At 38.2% G+C, this 24,464-nt stretch overlaps 1 protein-coding gene across 1 annotated transcript; it reads right to left on the bottom strand.

Moving 5' to 3' along the window:
* Positions 1 to 453: 453 nt before the first annotated feature.
* EMB (embigin) lies at positions 454 to 23,663 on the bottom strand. The gene is made up of 11 exons (XM_051643035.1): positions 23,597 to 23,663; positions 18,642 to 18,728; positions 16,423 to 16,512; positions 15,171 to 15,260; positions 12,776 to 12,950; positions 11,508 to 11,596; positions 8,092 to 8,216; positions 6,772 to 7,054; positions 5,954 to 5,987; positions 4,266 to 4,340; positions 454 to 3,104 (listed from the first exon to the last, which is right to left on the bottom strand). The coding sequence occupies exons 2-10, from the start codon at positions 18,718 to 18,720 to the stop codon at positions 4,283 to 4,285; spliced, it is 1,023 nt and encodes a 340-aa protein (XP_051498995.1). The 5' UTR covers positions 18,721 to 18,728; positions 23,597 to 23,663; the 3' UTR covers positions 454 to 3,104; positions 4,266 to 4,282.
* Positions 23,664 to 24,464: the final 801 nt, after the last annotated feature.

Here is a 24,464-nt window from a genome sequence, read left to right on the forward strand (position 1 = left end):
GATTTTCATCTCTTCCTCAGGATTCTTTGTGTCAAATGATCTACAGCTAATCCCTTAGTTGTCCTGGCCTGCTACTGGGTAATTCTTAGGTGTCTATCCTAAGGGAATACTCATACAGTTCTGAGCTCAATTTGGAAAATGTATTTGTCATGCTCCACTAGGAAACTGGTCTCACAGCTACCTGTGTCTACTCTGGACCTCAGGAAAGGAGGAATTTGAAGTCACCAGTTGGAAGCACTACAAAACAGCTCTTCAGCATTCTTTAACAGACTTCTAAACTTTTCCTCTTAGAAAAGGCTTTTGTTGGCCAACAACCCATAACCTTGCACATCTTGCAAGAAATCACAGCTGACCAGATTGGCTAAACAGGTGTAATGCTTAGACTGAGCCTACCCATGTAAGCCAATTACAAATCAATGTTTATTAATAAAACTAGTTTTGTGGATCCTCACACTTAACTGTAACTGCTGTTTGAAGGAAACATCTTAAGGATCATTTTGGCTCTCACTGGGTATCTCTTGGCTTAAATGAGGTAAAAATAATTGCCTAGAGTTTTGGAGTTTTAAGGTTGCAAAATTTTTATTCTATATAACATGGCTATGTTTGCATAATAAAACAGATATAAAAACATTCCTACTGCAGTTGCTTTGTAACATATGACGTGTATTTCTCCAAATAAGCATTTCTAGATTTCCAGAGCTTTCTGTAAAATGTTTACACCTTTGAAGTTATGACTGTTAATGATGCAAATTATTTATCTTTATAGTATTGTAATAGTTGCACCTGCATGGGAACCCAGAAGAATGAAACCTAGGCATACATTTAAGGAATAAAACCACTTACCAAAATAAGAAAGTACTTGCCAACCTAGAATAAAAACCAAACACCTTGAAGAATTGTCAAGCAGAACATACTAGAGGAATTCCAGTCAAGACAAAACTACAGATACAGCAGCCAGTTTTACCAAACTCAAGTACAGTCCTGACAGGAGGAATACATCACAATCTAAAATCCATGCTTAATCCAGGTTCTCCAGTTCTTGCCTGCAATGCAGCCCTTGTATGCGAACACCAAAAAAGTATCCATTCATTAACTTATCCATGCTGGCCAAGACTTCACACCACAATTTCAAGAACAGGTAGGTATGTTCAGTGAACACAGACTTAACATTTTTGATTAAAAGGTGTGCTTCTTTCAGGTAGAAGCTAGCCTCCTTTTTGTCACAGAGGATATTAAATTCAGCATTTAATTCTTAAGACTGTAAGTAAGCTTAATTTTTTATTACTAGTTTTCTACAAAAAATATTTTTCTACAAAATTGTTTTGAAGATTAATATATAGAAGTAAATCTTTTTAAACAGCAAGCATTTACTTGTGGTAACAAAAATGCTGTTAAAGCAATGATAAAGTCATAAAAACCTGTAAAAGAATTCTGATTTTTACAGTGCATAGAAACTCCAAGGTAAAATACAATTAACACTATCTCAGCAAGGGAAATCTTTATCAGTGTTCAGCCCTTACAGTCAATCACTTAATGCTTACATACTAGGCATTTTTTTATTTGAACTTTTACTTGTAATTGTCAAAGCTGCAAAATATATTATCAAAACCAAAAAAGCATAGATCAGACTGGATTTTGTCCCCATCTCCAACAAAACAGTTGCTAGGCTGGTATTTTCAAACCCATAAGTACAGTAAAATAGTAAAAAGGGAATTAAATCTATTTTATCTTTTACTTTTCTCTGTTCCTTATCTATGCCCTAACAGAAATTACTGGTTTGAAAAAAATCAGATGTTTTACTCCTTTTGCCTCCATAGGGAATTTGCAAATGTTGCCTGTTTTCTCCTTAAATTTTTGAGAGAAGAAATCCTTTTGAAGACTTCTCTTTTCCCTTTCTTAATATGGAAGTTGTTTTTTTCCTTAGATTGGCAAACAAAGGCAACTAATTCAATCAACTGTTTTTCTATTAGCTTCACATTTCTCAATTCCTGAATGGATAATGTAACTAAATGGCATATTTAAAATTTTGGCAACAAGCTCTTCTAAAGCAATACCATAAGCCTTAGCAGCAGTGTCACAATTTTACCTCTAAGAGAATTAGTGATATTCATGCTGCTTTATGCTATTACACTAAAAACTGTGGCTGCACAAGATCTGCTCTGGGAGGAGTTTAAGGAACAATATAGTATGCTGCAGCAAGGAAGAGTACCAAGAAAACAGGATATGTGAGAAGAACCATAAAGGTATAGGTATATTTATGATATTTGTGTTCTGCATAAATTAAAATCACAAAACTGGTCTTTCAGCCCTCAGATTCTGCAGAAGTTTGTGGAAATTGAATGAATTGTTATATTCTGATATGGTACTGTATCCCCTTTGCTTCTTCCATCTACCCTGTAATACTGCTGAAATATCTGACCTACAGTGATTTAAGTGTTTAGCCTATGTAGAATTACAGTATAGTAGCACAGACAAATGGCAGGACATCATAAGAAAATTTGTATCCTAAGTATTCACAAAGAACCTGTATTTCTCATTTAAATTAAGCTAAAAAAAACTTAGAATGAAGACATTACACTGTTCAGAGCAAACTACAAAACTGTGAATGTTTCATTTAAATACAGATAAAGATTTCCCTTTGACCATTATTTCAGTAAAAATGGCTGTGTTACATTTGTTTCACCTACTAGTAAAAGGCATTTTCTTTGGTGCAGATATGTTTTGGATTTGGCAAGTCCAGCTATATAATATTTAGATAATAGGCGCAGTCTGTACTACCTGCTCATTCAGTGAATGCACAGTTAGTTCCAGTTTAAGACAAAATCAAATGGATCAGGCAAAAACCAACAGGAAGTCAATTATATAAAAAATGCCTTTTAGTAATACAATGACAAAAGATGCTACAGACAGAGGTCTAAATGCAGTACATCAGAATACATTATCATCTATACAAGATGAGTAGTTTCACAACTATTTTGAAAGCATCTTATTTCTCAAAAATGTAGAGGAGTTTACTTAGAAGCACAGTGGATATCTAAAACACATAGCCGCATCCATCTTCTGTAGCTTTGTAATCATTTCGCTCTTTGGTTGTCTTAAAGCTCCTGAATTAAAAAAGAACATTTCCTTGTAACACAAATTATATTGTTTTGCTGCTTTATATTTTGCTGTAGTTCTTTGAAAATAAATTTCATTCCAGTTTATATATTACAGTTGGTTGGGGCTTTTTTAAGCATCCAAGTTGCACACCTGAATCCTCAGTGATTTGCTGAGCATCATGTGCCAAAAGGATTTCACAAGAATGGGACCTTAGATCCAATATGGGATCCTTGGGAACCTCAGTCACAGCAATTTACAACTACAATAAAGTGCAGAAAATGGAGGAGACTATATTCCTGGAAAGTTCTTGATTATTTTCTGATTTGTTATGGTCTTTACATGAACTTTACCTCACACTTCTTCTGCTCTTTAAAACAAAGGTTATGGAAACTATCTCCCTTCAGGTAGATGGCTTAAAACAAGGAAAAATAGTGCCAACAGCAACATGAATGCAAAGTCACTCACAACTCTCATCTGAGAAATGGGGGTACCATACACAGAGGGGCAATAATGAGGGGAAATGGGTAGAGTATGGAGGATTGGTCCTTAACTAACAGACTGGCCTCTGACAAGCATTTTCAGCTGGCATAAATAGGAGTAGCCTGTAATTAGACTATAAAGAGGGCAGAGAATCAGAGAAGTTCATTATATAGCTTCCATTAGGCTACATATATACTTGCTTCTCCTGCCACTAATCCCTTCAGTCACCATTTAGTAAACCACACCTTTCCTAGACTCCTATAATCCCTTGTTTCATATCTCTGTTACTGTCACATTCCCCACTTGCTATTAAACCTGCATTCTTCCTCCATAAACTCATCTGACAACCAAAATGCAGCCTGAATGAGCAGGATTTTGGATACATCAGAAATTCTTATACATCTCAGCATTCATATAAATGTTTCAGAATAATCTGAGTCCTAAATTAAGGACTGCACAGGTGAAGAGAACTATTAAACCACAATGGTGGCACTGAATTAAGAGGTTTTGGACTAACTTTCTTCCTGGTATTACATCACAAATGAGTATATATTGTTTTATCTAAAAAATAGTTCTACTACTATGCTGTTCCTGTATAAAAAATATTGGGATGGCACAGTGGATTTCTTTGTACTTGTATTAGACTTCCCAAAAGAAAACCCCCATCTGTTTCGTTTCTTACTTACCTTTTGTAGGAAAAAGATTAAATTCTTCTGTGCCTAGTGCCACTGTTTTCCAGACCATTGCTTTCTTCTGATTTACTGTAAGAAAAAGAAGTTACATTCCAAAACTCAACTTTTAAGCACAGGATGAGTACAATAATTCCAGTCCCACAATCCAATCACAAAGCCTATCTAAAACATTTACTTCTCTCTTAGCATGTGAAGTTATAAGAAAAAAAGGAAAATAACCAATATTTAAGCAAGCAAAATACTGACTCTTGAAGAATTTCAGCTCAAGTCAGTCCCCCTCAGAAATCCCACAAAATTCTGGGCAGAAGTTATGCCAGTAACAGTATTCCCAGAAATTATTGCTTTGTTAGGATTTGAGTGTATAGAATTTGTATATCAAGTGAATGTTCAAATAATACACAAGCAATATGCAGCTCAACACCCTCAGAATTATAGCTGTTTCTTCTAGAGTAGATTCAGGTGGTGTTGGTAACTGTCAAGACTTGAATTAACAATTCTATTGCTTAAATAAAAAAAAATTGTTCTTGAATCACTAGCCTCGCACCTAATACATTGATGGATGTGACATTTTAATTATAGCTTCATCAACCAAGTTCAGCTGCGTATTAGTCACCATTTGACGTAACAGAACAGAAAAGTACCTTTGGAGCCATTCTCTCTAGTACACAAATCCATTTTCTAAACACACAGCAGTTGAAATCACTTTGTTATTAAAGTCAGGCACTATTTTAATGGTTTAATAGATTTTCTGCATTTATCTAAAAGAACTCCAAAGTAAAAAAAAACAAGCAGATGATCAAAACCACATCCCACACCTCAAGCATGAAAATATTTCAGTGCACCATGTTGTGTTACAACCCTATTCTAATAGAGTTTCAGCATGTTTATAAGAAGCAGGGCTATGCAACAAGGGCAATTATTCAATTTTCAACTCAAGACATCTCATAGCACTCTACAATATAATAGCATACTATACTCCCAAAACACATCCCCACTTTATAGGATAATTGAATTGCAGCTTTAAAGCTGTTTAGATAAGGGGAAAGCACTAAAATATATTTTCAGCTAGCAGTGGAAAAAGGAATGGGAAAGTAGCTACAACACAGGGAAACAAAGAAGGTCACTGCAGCATTAAACAGCACTAATCAGAGGGGGAAAAAAAGGAGATAAACATAGAAAAGAAGGCACTAAGTGGGAAGACAGGAGTAGACTGGACACATGTAAGAAGAGAACTGCTTGGCCACATCTTAAAACAAAAGGTAAGTTAACAAGCCAAATTAAGTAACTAGGCTTCAAATGATGGGCAGAAGAGGAGATGTAGAGGTTATTTTAGCAATCAGGCCTTTAGAAATGCATCATCTTAAATAGACAGGAACCAGCACAGGAGCACCACCCCTTAAGCAGTAGAACAGCAGCAGATCTGCCTATACCAGCTCCTTCGGCTCTAGAAATGCTGCTGATCTTGTGCCCAGGTAAGTTTATAATGAAGACATATGGTCCTCTGGCAAAAAAGTGAAATATCTTCCAAGAAGGAAAATTAAGTGCCAAGTAGGAAACAGCAATCTAATCATATTCATTACTAACCTTTATCAATTGGATCAACAACAAAATACAATTTTATACAACACACTAATATGCAAAAGAGCAAATACTTAACTATAGTATATAAATTCTTTACTTACAGTTGCTCAATTTGATCAAATTCTTTTTCATCTTCTGCATAACAGAAAAAGGATTATATATGAGGTCTCAAGTTAAACAGCAGCAAAGTTCTATTTCATTATATTATTTACTCCACGTATAAGTAACAAAAAATAGGATTTTGTTATTTTATTAGTTTTCTTAAATTTGTAATTCAAATTATCTTGTTCCTTTATGCAATGGTATTACCTGCAAATTTGTTAGAACACTTATTTTGATCAAGTTTTATCTGATTTTAATATACATAATTATGTATTATATAAAATGTACATAGACAAACGTTATGTATGCATACCTGTGTAATGCCATATATATGTGACATATATATACACAATGATTTTATATATAGTCACTTCTGTTTTACCTTTCACAGCTATTTCCACTCACCTATATGCACCTTAGGCTCAGCAACCAAAATTTGTGCCTTTTGTTTTGACATCTTTTTCCCTTACTGAATTCCTTGACAGAAGTTTCTCCCATCAAGAATACTAACAGCTGCATTCTCCAAAAAACTACAGCCTCTGAATTCCTTGTCTTATAAGGAAGAAGAGAGTGTATCATACCATTTATGAAAAAGTATTGCTTATTGAAAGCACTCTGTACCTGAATTCAAGACTCCCTGGTGAAATTTAAAAACCTAAAGCAATGCAATGGTGCAGAAGAAAGTATTTTGTCAAAAAAAAGCACTTTAAAAATCACACTGAACTTCAGGTAGGAAGTGCTACGGGTCATCCTCTTCTACCTCTGGCTACTATTTCAGTGGAAAGATAGGAAAGACAGGAAAGACTCAAACACTCACCTGCACGTTTCTCTTTCTTTTTCGAATACATCTCATAGAGGAAAACTATGGTTAGTAAAATAACAACTTCAGCCATAATTGCAAGAAAGGGTTTGAGAGGCACCATGTAGGACAGAACTTTAAGCTTCAGCTTTCCTTTACTTTTTCCTAGTTCAAATGCAGCTTCACACCAATATACACCATCATCTTCCTCGGTGACCTTCAGTATCTTCAGATGTGTTACATTAGCAGATATTCTACTAATTACATACTTGTCAGCCAGCAAGGAGTCCTTAATGGCAATCTGAAAATAATATATATATTACAAGTCTTATTAATGTAATTAGAAAGGGTTTATCAAAGAGTTTATATTATTAACAGATCTATCTAAAGAGATGTAAAATTACTTAAGAACTCAAGTCAAAGGAAAAAATGTCTTAGGTGTGGCCATCCTGGTTCCCTTTACATTCAATGGAGGAGAACAGGCACTTTCAGTGAGGAAGTTGTCTAACCTATTTTAGTCTATTGTAAGATCAAAGGTGCCCTTGACTCTCTTGCCTCTCTACTGAGAAACACGGCCTCAGGTATCAGGACCTAACATCCAAGTCTCACCACAGCACAAAGCATATATTTTCAAAGAAGTTGAGCTAGGAATGCTGCTTCACTGGGAAATACATTTATAGTCTTACAAGTCAATGCTACTCTCCAGCAAAATACAGGAGACATCTATTTCCCTCTTCTCACTTCACAGTGCTTCCCCCAGAAAAGGGCAAGAACAAAGTGGCTATGCTTCCAAGGTTAACAGGGATCCTGAAAAGTGGGTATGTGGAGGAAAACTGCTGAGTGAGATTTTTCCTCACAGCCTTTAGGGCAGAAGCTAAGCGAGAAGATATACCTGTGCCTAGAGCAGGACAAAGAGAAGGGTCATGTTCCTGTTCTCCCTGAAACCTCCAATACCTTACATACCTTTAAAGGATTGTGCCGCTACCGTCTTTTGTTTTTGTCAGTATCAAGCAGTAAGATTTGAGCAATATAACCATCACTAATACAGTAAAGACAAGTATCTCACAACTCATCTGATTTGTTTTGCCCTTATCCAGGCTGTAAGAGCATGGTAAGGACTTTCAGGAAAAGAAACATCACATGAAGCAGAACAAAAACTACATCCTTGCATTAATGAATACTTCTAAATATCAGAGACTTTTTTCCACGTAAGTTTACATTCACTTAAATGGAAATGCAGTATGCGGAGCCTCCAGTGAAAAGTCATTATACTTTACAAAGTCTCTGTAGTTGTATTTTGCCACATTGTTTTGCTTGGCCAACAGATTGAAGCCTTACCTGCTCACTTCCATTGTTCATATACCAAGTCCAAGATACAGGAGTATAGCCACTTGTACAGATCAGGACAGCTGTATCTCCTTCATAACTGATTAGGGGTTTTTCTTTTCCGTCAATTTTTGGTACTAAGAACAAACAGGAAAGTTAATCAAGCAAGACATTCAGGTTTCAATTACAGTATTGCAAAAAGATGAAACATATCTAGATACGCATTTATAGTAGCTAATTTATTTCCTTTTCCCATGCAGATTATTCTATCATTCATGACATGATTTAAATGAAAAGTAACTTCTGGCTGATACTACACACAGAATTAGCGCAGAAGTCTACAGGAATCTTGCTTTTAGTTGCTGTATGATCTTAAAAGTTGCCGATTAATACTGAAAGCCACAAATAATTTATATCCCTGCACATTTCTTTTTTCCTTTCCTTGACAGCTGTGAGCTACATGCGTCAGCTCTTATACACTGGAAACCAACATACTAATCTTCCTGCAATTTCACTCAACCTGCAAAAAATGACACAAGTGTATTTCAGCCATAATGCTACCATACACACATAACGTTATCTGGAAAGTTCCAGATAACTTCAGACCTGCTCGTCCCAGCCATTGTAACTGCAGATGCCCCACAGCCTTCCCAAAGCAAAAGACAAAAAATGATTGCTGAGTGTACTGATGCATCCCAGATACAGTTAAAGCTAAGCAAATGTATCATGACAGAGTATGTACTACCCCCTTATTTCCCTCTCTATTAGGATGTTTACCAGCATGTTTTCCTCAGATCCATTTATTTTACATTTTACTTGAACTTTCATTGCTTTATCTTGTAAGACAGATTTAGTATATCTTTTAAGTTATATCGGTCACACAAGACTAAAAAGGCCAAGAACTTGCTTTCGGTAGTTATGATGGAGTAATTTGGTATAAACTAAGATTTTTCTTGTTCTCTCCCCCTGTTGATTGGCTGAGCACAAATTGTCCTGAAAATGTCACTTCTCAGGAGTACTCAAACTTTAAAACATTTTTTTCAGAAACAGATACTAATTCCATATATTCATAGGAACATTGCTTGCAACCTCAGAATTTGCTGCACCATACATCAATCCAGATTCATTACTAGCGAAGTCTTCTCACTCTCTATACTTGTTTTAATCATTAAACATTACCCATCTAATAACTAGTGGCAGAGTGTCTTCATTGTTGCCAGTAAAGGGACAACTTTATTAATAATAACTGCTGCTATTTCCTTTGTAATGTATATCAGAGAAAAATACAAAAGCAGGATGGAAAAAATGGTACACGTGAAAACAAAAAACCTTGTAAACAGCACAAGTTTGTGGTAGTCAAAGATTTAGCCATGCTGATCAGTGGCACAGCACAGATACAGGCATGCAAGCAATACCTATACCACATTAGCCATGATTAAGCACATGAATATTCTTCATGAGTTCTGCAATCTGGCTCTGTAACAGAGTAGCTAATCCTTGAATGTGTGCTCGGAAATATGCTTTGTCCCAGGTATTTTTGCCAGTAGATCCCCCAGAATTCAGTGACAAAATACTGCTGCTGCACAGAAAAAATTAACTGTTGAAGAGATGAGCAGACAGGTGACCACATCAGCATTTATACCAGGTCAGATTTCCACACTGGTTTAAGACCAAAGTTACTTCATAGTGTATGTACCTGCACATCTGCTTAAGGATCTCTCATATTAATCTATTATATCCTTTAATATAGTTATTACAACATTTCACACCTTTTAGAATACCCATGAATGGCATCCCTGCTTAATAATTTGAACTTCCAATAAGCATCTCAATTATATGGTTTTCTGCAGACCTAGGTAAAAGCTCAGCTCCTCAAAATCCGCAGGGTTATGCCAAGCTAGGATGGAGGGGGGGGGGGCGGTGGGAAAGGGAAGAAAAGGCACCACATCAAATAATGCCTAAATGCCTAGTGGAAAAGCTACTGCAGCTAGTTACAGCAGTGATTACTTTAGCCACTGAGTCTATACCAACACATTACTCATCTTTCAGCTTGAGCATTTTTCTCTCTGCATTATTGACTAGAAGATTCAAGGACTTCTCTTTCCCATTTCCTTCAGTCTTGCATTAATCTTGAAAAGTGCCATAAAAAAGTACTGGCTTGACATCAGAAGTGGCAGCACTCAACCACTGTGAAGCAATTCTCCCATCTTGTTGTAATAAATCTACCAGTCCTAAGCACTCTTCTGGAAAAGATGATGTCCCTATTGAGTCATTCCTGCCCTTACTGAAATAGTTACTGTAAACTTTCAAAAGAATAAGGTCTCCTTTGACTTTTTTTAATCTGAGGACTTGGGTAGCCACTCAACTAAATATTACCCACACGTTGACAAGAAAAATACATAATTATTTTTAGTCTGGGTAAATTACTGTTTTGTCTTTCTTCAATATTACAAGCTATCTCCCCTGGCTGAAGGGCTGAAAGTAGATACCAACATTACTATTCAAGACTTAAAACATACATGTGAGTCTCCTCAAGTCATATGACCAGCTATCCTGCTGAAGAAAGCCAACTTGAAGCACGGAGAATTACAAAGCCCTGATGGTTAGTTCAGCTGAGGCCAAGACAGTTATTTGAAAAGTTAAGGGGTTTAGGAGCCTGTGTTCAGGGAGAATCTTTATGTACCACAGTCCGCTGAGTTTCACAGATCAAATGCTTGCTTTGCTTCTTCCAAAATTTGGATGGTGAGAATAGAGAAGCTAACAGCTCTTATTAAAGATTAAGGTTCTCAGCAGATTGAATTTGTCATTTCCCTGTGTTTTCCATTCAACTGGATTTTGCATACTACTGTTGATTGAGGGCAACATTATGGGAGAAAAGAATACAAAACACAAGAAAGGGCAGTCATGCTGCCCAGTAAAGCACACTAACTTCTAATGTAAGCTGTTTTTATCTAGAATCAAGGATGCACTAAAGCAGTAACTTGATGTTTCAGAAACAGATGCAAGTCTGCACTGAAACCTGCCTCTACTCTGTCAAACATTGCTCCTCTTGTAACACCACGTATCTCACACCAAACTTTCAAGTTATTGGCTCTGCTTTTTGAAAAATTTCTGAGAAACCATTCTTTCCTTCCCTCCTGAGGAAGTGGCAAGTGTTCACTCCTGCTGTAGGGATAGAGAGGGAAGGGGAGACAGTTACTCATTTAGGGGAAAAAAGTAAACTTACGCTTTTTCAGTTGTCAAAGTTGTTAAAAAGACTTCTAGTTTTTGCTTCAAAGTTCTTCTTCCCTTCATGCTACAGTAATCCTCATTTGGCTTGACCCTATTAGTTACTCTTTATAAAATTAATTGCAATTTCCATACTATCCAGAAACCGTATTAAATACAGGATTTCAATGGTCAAGGAAGTAAAACTTAAAATAACTTGCCTTGTAAACGAAACATAGCACCAATTTCTTCTTTGCCTTTCAGTGTGCAACTGTAATTCCCCAGCTTACTGTTATCCGAGATCTTCAACCTTCAAAAAAAGTTCCACCCATTTATAAGCTTTTTTTAATATATTTTCTTTCATCCTACAGCTATCAGTGACTGCTAATTAACGTTCTAAAGAAACCAGAAGTGATTAGTAGCAGAGCAGGGAACAGAGCACTGAAAGACTAGTATTCAGGTTTAGTGCAATGTAGAAAAGCATGACATTAAGAAAAGAGCAAAAGCACACCAGAGAACATAAAAATAAGTGTCACCTCTGTTGCTCACAGAAGGCCAAACATCTTTTAGCAGTATGATCTAGATGTTACTGAAATAGACCTAGCATAGGCTAAGGAGGACTTCAGAAAGAACAAACCAGTTAAAAAAATATCTTTCCTGATACCAATCAGTCAATGGTTAACATAGCTCCAACACAGAAGAGCTCTGAACAGCTGTCATCTAATGAAGCCCAGCATCTTCTCTGCTGCCAAACTACATATCCCATGGTACTTTGAAAAATAATTAAGTGGCTGTGTTTATGTATATAGAGTAGACAAAAAGTGACAGTTGTCTACTCATCTATTTCATCATGTTTTCTATTCAAAGAAATTTTATATAAATATTATTGGTATTAAGAAACCAAAGCAATACAAAAATCACCTGGAGACTACCTTGTTATAATCAGACCATTTACAGATTTATGAAGTCCAACAGTAAATTTTATCAAAAGAACAAATTTTTCGAAATTTCTTAAGTCTGCAGAGATTTGAAAGAGTTAAAAAAACTTCTTTAAAAAATCAAAACATCTTTACAGTACAGACTATTTTTTTTCCTCTTTTGTTAACTATGAAGGAAAAAAACTGGCCATTGATGCATTTCAGGTCAAGGAAAATGGGGGACTGAAAAAATTGCAGCATTTTAGCAATCTCAGACTGGGATTACTACTGCACTTACTGAGCCAAATTACTGGATCTCAAAGAACTGTGCTGTTATCCTATAGTCTTGTCTTGAACAAATCTTGTTTTTCCAGCACTAGAGAGACAGGAGCTCTTCCTCCATGGTAACTGCAATCTTCTTCCTCTCCTGCAGCTTCAGTGTGTTGATTATGGGCATATACTTATCACTGCATTTGGTTCTTTTCTAATATATACAGGACCAGTATTTGGCAGTCTAGATATGTGATAACTCCTTAGAACCTGCAAGTGAAACTGTAAAGAATGCTACTCACTGGATGCTCCAGCTGTTTTGAGTTTTATTGATGTGTCTGATTCTTTCATTTCCCCTCTTCCAAGTCACTTGCAGACTTTTCAAATGAGAATATTTCTTGTCCAACCTGCAGGAAAGTTCAATTCTAGTTGCACTATCCAAAGTGATATTTTTTTCCATGAAATTACCTTCAACACCTAAAAAAAAAAAATTAAAAAATATTAAAAACATATTTCTTCATTCTGAGGAAGAGATGCAAAGACTGTGTTTTACATATGCTAGATTACAGGTGAATACAGTGTGCTGCTGTTATACTTTGCAGGGTAAAAAAACCCTGCAAAATCAAACAGTGTTTGACAGTAATTCTCTTTAGCCATAGCTGAGTTACGATACATATCCATTACAAAAATAAGTGTTAGTCCATTCTGCACGCAGACTTCCTAGAGGGATCTCATGTAGAAATACAGATATTAATTTCACTGAAAGCAAGATAGACTTATGCTTCTACATAATTTAACCAAAATTGAAATATATTAAGTACTTTGTTCTCACTGAGGGGAACAGTATTTGCTCAGTCTAAACATCCTTCTCAATTTCACATTTGGTATTTAAAAAAGCAAGATTTATTGATTAAAAATATTAGTAAATACATAAAAAGCTACATTAATAGCAAAAAGTTAGACTTGTAAATATCTAAAAGCATCCAGGTTTAGCCAGTGGTAGATTTTTATGATACTGTGAGATTACAGGTAATATCCTGTTGCCAGTAAAGTTGTTGGTAAAATCCACAACCTTAACATAGTTGGATCTGGCCCTTTATCCTAGTTAACTCAACTAGAAAACCACATAATCTTTAAAATCACTTATGACTGCCTTTGCCATCCCAGTGGCAAGCTAGTGGAACTACAACATAAAAGCATTCAAGTTGAGTAGAAAAAAAATACTATCTTTTCTGCTTTTAACAAGCCCCATGAGCATATCCAAAAAGTAGGTTTTGACAGCAGATATTGTCTGTGATCCACAGAAATAGCCTTTTATAAAGAAACACATCTGACTTTGAACTTCTCAGCACTGATATTATTTTGTATTTGGTCATTTCTTTCACATCTTCTAGATTGATCTGTGCTTAGTCCATCTGACTACTCCATGAAAATTCATTCCCAAGCCTCACTTCAGTCCTAGACCTTCCCTCTAGTACTTGGTCAAAAAAGTGCAGCTGTATTTCACAGATCTCATTCATTGAGAGGAAAGAAAGTATTAAGGTACAGCTTACTGACTTAATAAAGTATGTCCTACCTAAGAAACAGCAAAGCTTTTCTGAAGTGGAAGCACCAGATACACCCATAGAATATTTGGATTTCCCTGGGCCTGGCAGAGACATTTACAGCCTGCAGAACAGCACACCCAGAACTCAAAGTCCCAGCCAAAATATTACAGATCTGTTGAACTGGAGGTAAGCTTAAGAGGTGCAACACCTGTCTTTTGTAGCAGGGCAAAGTCAGTTACTGCAACTCATTTATTAGAGTCCTTACACTCAATAAGTGAGCCAAGCATAACTCACCTTGTTGCAGTTGTTTATGATCAAAGTAATTTTGCAAATGGAATTGGTGTCACAGTAGCAAAAGTTTTACAGTCAGATTAATTACACTGGCTAAAAAAGATCCATATCTCAAGATTTTAAAAATAAATCCACTTTAAATGAATGGAACATGAAAACCTTAAGCTGTTGAAGGTTAACCACCAGCAAGACTCATATCTCATCTGTGCCAAGACTGCATGTACCAGAACAAGAAACAGACACTATCTTTAGTTTTTCTCCTTGAAGAAAATACAGCATATAAATGCTGTGAAATTATGTCCTTAAAATATCATAATACATTGACAAAGAAGTTCTAACTGATCTTCTGCAACTGAGAAAGAGTTCAGTTACATCTGTTTCTCCAGTTGTCCAAGAAATAAGTATAAATGCTTATTTGGTTACCAAAATTTCAGATCCAAGTTAGTAAGATGTTTATCTTTCCTTTCCTCCATGCTTTAACTCCTGTAATGCTGCAAAGTTGACAACACCTGCTGGTTAACAAGTACTCTAGCATACATGTTCTCTCCACATGGATTCACTACTGCAAAGAAATTGCCACTTGAATTGATCTTGGGAAAGATAGCTACGAGTTACTTTTACTTGTGGTTTTAATAAAAAGTAAGAATCTCATTCTCCACTGTAATAACAGTTATTAGAACACTTACTGCAAACTTGTTAGTCTTCTACTGAGCTCATCACTTGCTCAGTGTGAGCATATGAACTTTATCAAGAAGCTGCCACGCTAGATATTTCTATGACACTTACAAAAGATTGTGTGCAATCAAAGGCATTCAATATAGAATCAATATAACATTATTGAAGAGAAAATAACACTTACCGGGTAGGAGTATCTCATACTCCACAAAAGTAAGATTAGACATGTTCTCTTCGGTTGTCTGCTTGAAATCTTGCGTGGTAAAATCTGGACCTAATAAGGTTGTGGTGGAATCAAAGTGGTATGTTATGATCATGTAAAGGTAATCATACAGCAGAGTGCCCACCTGGTATTGCAATTGTTTCTTATAGTAATCTTGAGGGGGGAAAAAAGGACCTTGCCAAGTGATATCCTTTACGTATCTTGTGTGTTAGCAATCATTGTCTAAGAGAAGCAGTGTTATGTAGCCACTGTTACAGTAATTATCCCATTATGATGTTGTAATTTTGAATGTCAGTACTCTAAAGAGGTCACAACTATTTAATTCACAGCCTGATTAAAAGAGTCCCTTATGCATGTGCCTTTTCCTAAAACTTATTGGAGGGTCATAGAACTGTAAAGGACCACATCAATGTTTAAGTAGAGCTTGCAAAATTACTAAGAAAAATAAAGAAGAAATAGAAGTACAGAACACTCCATTTCCAAAGCTACTACAATTTAACAACCCAGCCAGAAAGCCAGACGTAGATGATGCAGTTCTAGTGAATGCAGAAGCAAGAATGCCCTGTGCTCCACTGGAACATGGTCAGAGTCTCTCACTGCTCTACAAAACTCTTTTTACACTACAGGGAATTTTCTTCCACACAGAAAGAATATCAATATTCATCATATGCCTGATTAAAATACACTCCTTTCCTTCTATGAGAAAAAACTATATTTAAAAGGTTTAATATGACCAGCAAATTCCCTTTTCTGTAGGGCTACGGATAGCATACTTTGAGAAACTACATTTATGAAGTTCTGCAAAGCTCAGGGAGGCAACTGTAAGCATAAACAGTCTGTTCCTACCACTATACTTGTTCTCATGCTCTGTACATTCCTGAAACAGAGCAAAAAAGCAAGTTGATAAGCTACAGCTTCAACAACAGATGTAGACCATCTAAAGAAGCACTGTCCTTCCACACCTACACACACAGTTGTTTCATTAGTATTGTACTACCTACACACAAGTTCCTAGTAAACTGAAGCACACTGTAGAAGACCATGGAAATTATGCTTAAAAGAAAGGTCAATTCTATACAGCTTTAAACAAAATGTTTGCCTTGGTAATAATTTTTAAAAATCCTTCATAACCAATGGATTAAAAAAATCACGGTAGAACGATAGGGTAACCAAAATTTAACAATTCAAACAGAAGACATGTGTTTGCTTTTACCAGGTGTAGATACAGTATGTCCAAGTGTCAAATGAGTTGAAGGGCTCCCCTGAGTTTGCCAGCTGACAGATGGTGTAGCTGTCATGGGTTCTGAAAGGTGAAAACAAGCTGTTAAAAAAATTTTATTTCAATTTAGTGATGAAACAAAATAAATACAGATATTTCTCCCACCCCATGGTAGATAAAACACACTAAATGTTTTAAGTCACAGATTTTATATGCTTGCAAAGTGATTTGTCAGTTATTTTAGAATGCACTTCAGGAATATACACACAGTAATTACTGACTGCTGTATGATTAGGAAGATTTAATCTAGAAGAAAATTACTCCAGTTTTTGTCAAGAGAAAGGGGTTTCATCATCTCTCCTGTCCATTCATTGAAAAGGTTCCTACTCAAACACGGGAAAATAGAGAAAACTGGGCTACAGCTTCTATCTTTTCACTGAGAGAAGCACTGGATGGTAGACTTGATCACTGCACAGTAGAAAAGTATTTCTGAAAGCACAGATCTTCTCAGAATTACTCCTGCTTTTTTTCCTGCATAAAATACTGAACTTTCTCTCAAAGTTCTTAAAGACATCACTCTTGGCTACAGCTGAGGGAATCTAGAATTCCCTGCTAGCAGTTTGAATCTAAAGGTCTCTGAGCAAGCATAAGCAGGGTACCTTGGCACTTTCTGTAAAGCAGTATTTTTCTTTATCAAGATGTCAGCTCACAACACAAGGAGAGCTATGCCATAGACAGCCAGCCTTTTGCCTGGCTTGTTCCATCTGCACTTTTGTACTTTCCCTGATGTACCTTCTAACCAGGTTAGATAACAAACGTGTATATTAAGGTGGATGATGTGGAAGAACAGAGCTCCAGGCTAGCTCATTTGGTGGTTGCTGACAGCAGGCTGTTAATCTCAACTACTAGTCCAAAATGACTTTAAAATAAAAATGAAGTCTTAGAATGAGACAGTAAGTCCTGTTTCTCTAAACAAGAGCACAAGCAAGCCTTGATCTCTGCCTGATAGAGAAACAAACTAGTCCAAGTGTTTATCGTCAAAATAACATGTGAAAGCTGAAAGCCTCCTAGGGAATCTTCCTTTGCCTCTAAGCGCCAACAGCCTGCCAGCATGCCAAGGTTGTCATGGATCACCTGAGTTTACATCAGTCTAGTACACGCATCACCTGGTTTGTTACTGAAATCCCTCATGATGACAGATTCAGAAGGCACCGGTGCCAGTTCATATGGTAGTTGTTATCCACCCACACAAAACTAAAGAACCTTTAAAATCTTCTGCATGCTAAAAGGATCCTCATACCAACTTTCTCCTTCAATTAACATATACAAATCAAAATAGTCAGGTGAGGTAATATTATACAAAATACTTTGTGTTTTTTAGCTCATATGTATAATCTTTTATGTATGGAAAGAGTTAATCTATTAGATACTACACTGCTATTTCTTACACACATTGTGCTAAATCTCTGAAGATGAACACCAGATAAACAGCATTAAGTCCAATGACAAAACTGTAGACAAAATAACTTGCCATTACTTGCTTGAGTTCATGTATAAGTAAAACTTGGGCCTTGTTTGATTTGCATTAATCAACATGAGCTTTGGTACGCTACTGAATTCCTGCTGCTCTCATCTTTATAGAGAAAGGAGCAGCAGGCCTCAACCATCATTGTTTTTTTTTTCACCCAGCTGAAACTTACTGCTTCTTATAAAAACCACAACTAAGGTCCAAAATATGGTGAATAAAGTGTGGGACAAAATAAAGTTTTGACACATTTATAATTTAAAAAAAAACAGAGTAAGCTAGCAGGCACAGTGATTCCAAGGCATTACTGTACAACTCACTAACACAAAAGCAAAAGGAGGAGACAAACATGAAAAATTACCAAGTATAAGTGTCAATACCAGAACCTCCCACAAGGGTTCTAGTTTGGGCATTTTCCTATCTCCAAGGTCATAGTCTGCTTTTACGGCACAAATGCATAAGAGCAACAGATCACATAACTGGCCATTAGATAGCATTTTCCACAGTCCTTGAGGTGCCTGCAACATTTAAGCACTTACAGAGGTTTTAAAAGGTCTAGACAGTGTATTTACTTATTTTCTGAAGAATCAGAAATGTATTTAGAATGAAATTGTAAACTCTACATGCTAGCTTAGGATTACTAGGAAAAAGTATTATAGCTTTAGGTGTACCAAAATAAAATAATTACCAGGAGATGATTCATTAGTTCCAAGTTGCATCTTTGTCCAGGAGTTTGCCTGAGACTGACTGGTATCTTGTGTTGTCATAGTTGGATCTAAAAATAAAAGAGTGTCCAAAGAAACTTCAAACTTCAACACAAAGGATAAAGCATTTAGTTTATGAAAAGTATTCAAACAAACAATCTCCTCACCTCAGCCTATTCAATCTGTTTTTTTCCCTTGAGTTCTGAGCATAAACAGCCAAAATGTTGAAGAAGTACTTTTCAATTGTTCTTTAGCTTAATTTAGGCAAGGTGAGATTAAAAAATAGAGGCAGCATTTTACCTCCTTTGACTTCCAATTTCTGTATACAGATATTTTCCTGTACCTAGCCTATAGTTACACCAATATAGTCACCTGTTCCTCAGAGTATTCCAGCCAAACAGTAAACTTTATAACCTGTACCCAAATCCTGTCTTGTTTGTGGGTTTAGACCACCACAGCTCATGACACTGACACAGCTGATTATTTTTAAACATAGATTAGCAGATTCACTAACTAACCTGACAAGTGTACCCTGTTTAGTGATGCAGTGAACAACTTCCTCTCCTTCCATTATCACTTTAATGAGCAAAACAAAAGGCATTTGTGTCAGACATGGACTTCAACAAGTAATACTAATTAGTATTTCAATTTTTCTCAACACTGGGGCAAATCTGATTCTGCTCCTGTAATACAGTTTTTGCCAGGAGAGACTTTATAATCATGACTGGACAAATGACAGCAGGGGAAGAGGCAGAAGACTTGCTTAGTATGTTGCTGTGTCACTCTTCTATTCAGAATTCAAGGTGCCTAGACACTTCATAAAAATGAAGATGCTTGCTCTTGCTTTCTGTTCCTACATTTGGGTGGTAGAACTAGTTATTGTAAGATAGACACTATATCCTCACATGCTTAGATGTGCCAGGACGTATTCTCCTGCTGCAGGAGCAGGACACATTCTCCATCAGACTGGGCACATTTTCCCATTAGCAGCTTTTTTAATGACCTGGCCAGTAGTTTCACGGGGGGAAAAGGGCATGTTTTGCATACCTGGGAGAAGTAAAGCTCTGCTAGACATCCAAGACATGCATAAAGAAAATATGTATAAAGAAAAGTGAAACACTACATCATACTCTAAGTGTGCTCAAACTTCTTGAGCACTGTGTGCCTCTGCCAGAAGTCAGCACCCTGCCAGGTCCTGCAAGTGAACAACACTACTATTAACACTCCTACAGCTTTTCAGCACTACAGCCAGAGACAACCTACAGACCTTCCCACTGGCACCTTCAGCACACAGTTACTCCAGACTACTCAGATCACACCTGGCTTGCACCATCTGCTCTCTCAATCTGCCCATCATACTTCAACCAGTTTGGGTCAAGAGTAAAACAAGGTAACCAAAGGATATGATTAAAAAACATGTAGTACTGGTTCTCAACAACAGGCTCTTCATTTTTCATACCAGTCCACTGGTCCCACAGCCAAGTGTTCCCTCCTAGCCCTTCACCCAAGCAAAAATCTTAAGAAATCTACTCTAAGTATTTCCTGGCTCACAATCCAGCTATTAAAAAGCCTGAGTCATTCTGTGCTTGACAGAGGTTCTGAGAGCAGAGAGAGCTATTATGCTTCTGATATTCATCGTAAGGTTGAAGAAATGTCCATGTTTATTTTTTTTATATATCTGCAGCATCTCAAGGCATTCTAATGATGTCATGGATCACCTGTGTCAGCTTAGTAGATACATTACCTCCATAGTAATTAAAATCCCCCAGGATGATAAATTTAGAAGGTGCCACTGCCAAGCTGTACAGCAGCTCTGTTATCTCTCTGCAGGGCAGCCAGATGACCTGCAACATGATTTGCATACTAATACAGTTCTCATCTGCACTTTCTTCCTTGATCCACATAAAAAGGGAAAACAGGCAAGTAGTGCTACCTCTAGTCACCACTGCTTCCACATCTTGGCTCTGCAAAACTCCACATCTGTCCGTATGTCAAACTACAAGGCACAGAGGTTACATTGCACCACATTCATCCTCTCATACACAACTGCTGAATAGCATCAGAGATCAAGATGACCCAGGACTGCATATGATGACTCTCATCAAGCTAGGCAGTGATGTAATCAAGTAAAGTGGAATAATCATTGAGTCATGGATGCATGCATTAGCCCGTAATTGATTTGCATTAGATCTAATCAATAGTGTAGCAGGTTGCTGAGTTCCTGTTACCCTGATATTTATGTGGAAAGGAAGAGGTGAGAGCATGTCACTGATTCAATTTTCTACCTTAACTCTGCTCCCTACTGCAGCAATATTTGGGACTAAAGTGTGGTTGTACTATACTTGTCATCACCAGAACAATTTCAGGCTTTAAAATCTATTTGCCCTCTTTTTCAGCCAGTAAAGTGGCTGAACAGGAAAATGCTGAGACACAGCTTCATTTAATTTAACACAATTAATGTAATGCTAATTAATTTAATATCAATTTTATACTACGTGCAAGTGCACAAACACTCAATAACACCCAAACCAGCCACCAGAACTTCCTGCTGCCCCTAAAAAAGGTAAAAGCTGCAGGCTGAGCTCTCCTGAGGCACCAGAGGATCCAGATAAAGGACTTCCAAATGATCTGATAGAAGCCCTTCCCCCAGGCCAAACCAGAAAAATCCAACCTGGAAGCAAAGTCTGTAAGAAACAAGGCGCATTAGCAACTGCTCTAACTCCCTGGAGTCTTCAGGGGCAGAAGATGGGATATGAGATCTGGTGCATTTGCTTTTCGCAAAGGCATCTGACAGCACATGCCACAAGTAAATTAGGCAACCACAACTGTAACCAAACAAAGCAGGAAACTCTGAAGACAGTTAAAAACTACCCTCAACTCAATACAGAATAAACTATATGGCTTTAGTTAACTGTTTTGAAAAAAAAAATGAGAAAACTAAAAGACTAAAGTAACAGATTAAGAACTCTCCTCAAGCTACTAATCTCAGAAATCTAAGAGGCCTCTTGCAGTACCTGTCTGACCAGCTGCAAAAGGCTCTCCACCTTCCTTTCTGCAACTCATTTCTTGTGAACCTAGCACTCCTGGTCATGTAAGCATTTATTTTGACTGAAGAAAGCCACTGAAGCCCCACATCTCCAGAATACACACAGTTTCTGGACATCACTAGAAGACAGTTTTAGTTCTCCTCCCTCCACAGGAGCATGAACTGTTTCACACATTTGGTTAATAACCAATGAAAGGGTAAAATGTTCTTTCTCACATTTAAATAATGATGGAAATCACTCTTCAAGGCCCCCCTACCTAGTGCATACAAATCTGAAAAACAGCAGCCTCATTTTATACAAATAAAGGCTACTAAAGCAGGTAATTTGTTTTTTGGTCTGCTCAAAATGACACACGATATTCACCACTTCAGAAAGATGGCAGATTTGTGTAAGTTTTGGAAATACAAACAGGACTTTGTTGATTTTTTTTTAATTTTTATTTTTTTTTTAGGTTAGGGATTTTGGGTTTTTTTTGTCTAGTGGCAGAGGACACCATTTCAATGATGACTTTACACAAACTCAGAATTGCTTCAACCTCCTTAGGTGCATTTCTCAGCAGTAATAGTCATAAAAAATGAATACCATGTGGCTAACTAGACATAATGTGACTCACACATTCCTACAGATCTATCAGGCCGTTTATAGTCACAACACTTTTTGATCAATGAAATAAATAGTTAGAAAGCGCATCAAGCTTTATGTGTCTGTACATAAATACACAAACACACTTTAAAAGAAGCTTTAAGAACTACAAAGCAGATCAAATTATGAAAAACTACTATACATTTTACAGAAGTTACCAAACAGGGAGCAGTATGGCTTCTCTCAGTATTACAAAGACCAACAGAGGCACAAACAAACATCTAACTACTTACATATCATGTACTGAAAACGCAGTTAAAGCACCGACTGTTAAATCAAGCCACAGCAATAATGTCCCCATACACGTATTGGCAGAATTTTTGGTCTTGGCAAGACACAGTCCAACAATTACATCTTGCATAGCAAACATTAGCAATCTGGTATTTCCTTCCATTATCATTTACTGCTCTATGATGCTTCAAAACAGATATCAACAACGAAGATACAGTCATCTTAGAAATAAACTCACATTTCCTTAGAAATGGTTGGCCTGCTCCTCAACTGCTGAAAACCACTACAGGAACAGGGCTCAAATCCCTCCTCCTTCATAGACATTTAAATGTGACTTTTAAAAACACAGTATAAAATCCTCACAGACTTTAAACTTTTGTAACTTGCCAACTCGTGGTTTGTTGTGACTTTCTGGTGTTTGCTTGGGGTTTTTTTGTTTGTCTGTTTTTTCCAGAACTTAAATAACGCTATACTTGATACAGGTAGAGCAGCAATAAAACACTGCGCCTCGACATCCAAGTCCTGCGCCTGTGAACTAACAAATCCTCCTCCGGGAGGTGGCCTGCAGACCCCTGGAGGTGTGCGGGCTGCCCACCTGCACGAACAGGTGGGCTGGCAGCGCCAACCACCGCGGTACCCATCGCTGGAGGACAGCAGAGGAGCAGTCCTTACTGTCCAGCAAGCCAACGAGAAACCCGAACGCTTTTTGGGATAAACGAGCCGCGGGGCAGGGGTCTCAAGTTGGCCCTGCAGCGGGTGCCGGGGAGTTGCGACCCTGGAAAGGGTCGGGGAGGCTGAAAAGGAGAAACGCCTCAATCGCTTCAACAGGCAGGGCCGAGAGACGGCCACCTTGCCGGGCCACAGCTTCGTCCCCCTGGGGAGTCAGGGAGATGCTTCGCGGCAGGGAGAGGACCTTTGCTCAGCCGCGGCTCCCAGGCGGTGCCCCGGCCTCCTTCGCCCCAGCCCACCCCGGCGCTGGGGGCGGCAGCGCCCGGCCCGCGAGGTGACGGAGCTTTTACCTGCGGCGCTCCCGGCCGAGAGGCTGAGGCAGAAGAGCAGCAGCCGCAGCAGCCGCCCCGGGCGCTCCTGGCAGAAGGCGGCAGGCATGGTGCCCCAGCCGCCGCCGCGCTCCCCCCGCCGCACGCCGAGCTGCCGCGGCTCGGCCCCGCGCCGCTGCGGCTGCTGAGGAAGCCTCGAGCGGACCCGAGCGGCTCTGCGGGAGAGGCAGCTGCTCGAGCTGCAGCAGGGATCAAAACAAAAAAAAAAAACCCAACCAAAACAAGGAAGCCCCAAATCCACGAGCAGGGGCTACACCGGGAAAGGGCCGGGAAGCCGCTGAAGGCACCAGCGCTCGCCTCACGGGGAGGACCAGTCGCCGGCGGCCTTTATGCGGCGGAAGGAAGGGCGTGGGTGAACGAACACCAGTGGCTAATTGGAGCGGGGCCCTCGCACCTGATCCGAGTTGGAGTCTCGCTGGGGACAGCTGGAGGCAGACAGACCACGTGGGGCAGGTCTTATTTTTGGGCAAAAGCGGCTGTTGCTGCAGGACCACCTTGGCTTGAGCAGTCCTCCGAGGCAGCTGGCTTGGGTGGGTTTGCCTAGGGAAGGCTGCCTGTCTCTGCCCTTTGGCTGGTGATCTTCTGGAGAGACCAGCTTTGAGGGTCAGTAGCTCCAGGGCAGCTGGGTTATACTGTATGAGAGCTGCAGCTTTTTGCCATCTCTTTTTATCAATCTCCTGGCTTGAGCAGCAATGCCTGGGGACCACCATTTCTGAGAAATGTTTCTCAAGACCCTGACCACTGCTGGGACCCTTTAAAATCACAATTTAATTGCTCAATCTATACAGGTATATATATATACACACTACAGCCATTAATTTATAGAAAC

This window comes from Apus apus, chromosome Z, assembly GCF_020740795.1.
Source record: "Apus apus isolate bApuApu2 chromosome Z, bApuApu2.pri.cur, whole genome shotgun sequence".
In the NCBI taxonomy this organism is placed as follows: Eukaryota; Metazoa; Chordata; class Aves; order Apodiformes; family Apodidae; genus Apus; species Apus apus.

Bases quoted from the DNA above. Each gene is read 5' to 3' on its own strand.
- EMB (XM_051643035.1), bottom strand. From the start codon at position 18,720: ATGACAACACAAGATACCAGTCAGTCTCAGGCAAACTCCTGGACAAAG. The intron at 16,513-18,641 runs GTAATTATTTTA...TTCACCTTTCAG, and splicing joins AACTAATGAATCATCTCCTG to AACCCATGACAGCTACACCA. The intron at 8,217-11,507 runs GCAAGTTATTTT...GTTTGTTCTTAG, and splicing joins TGCTATGTTTCGTTTACAAG to TACCAAAAATTGACGGAAAA.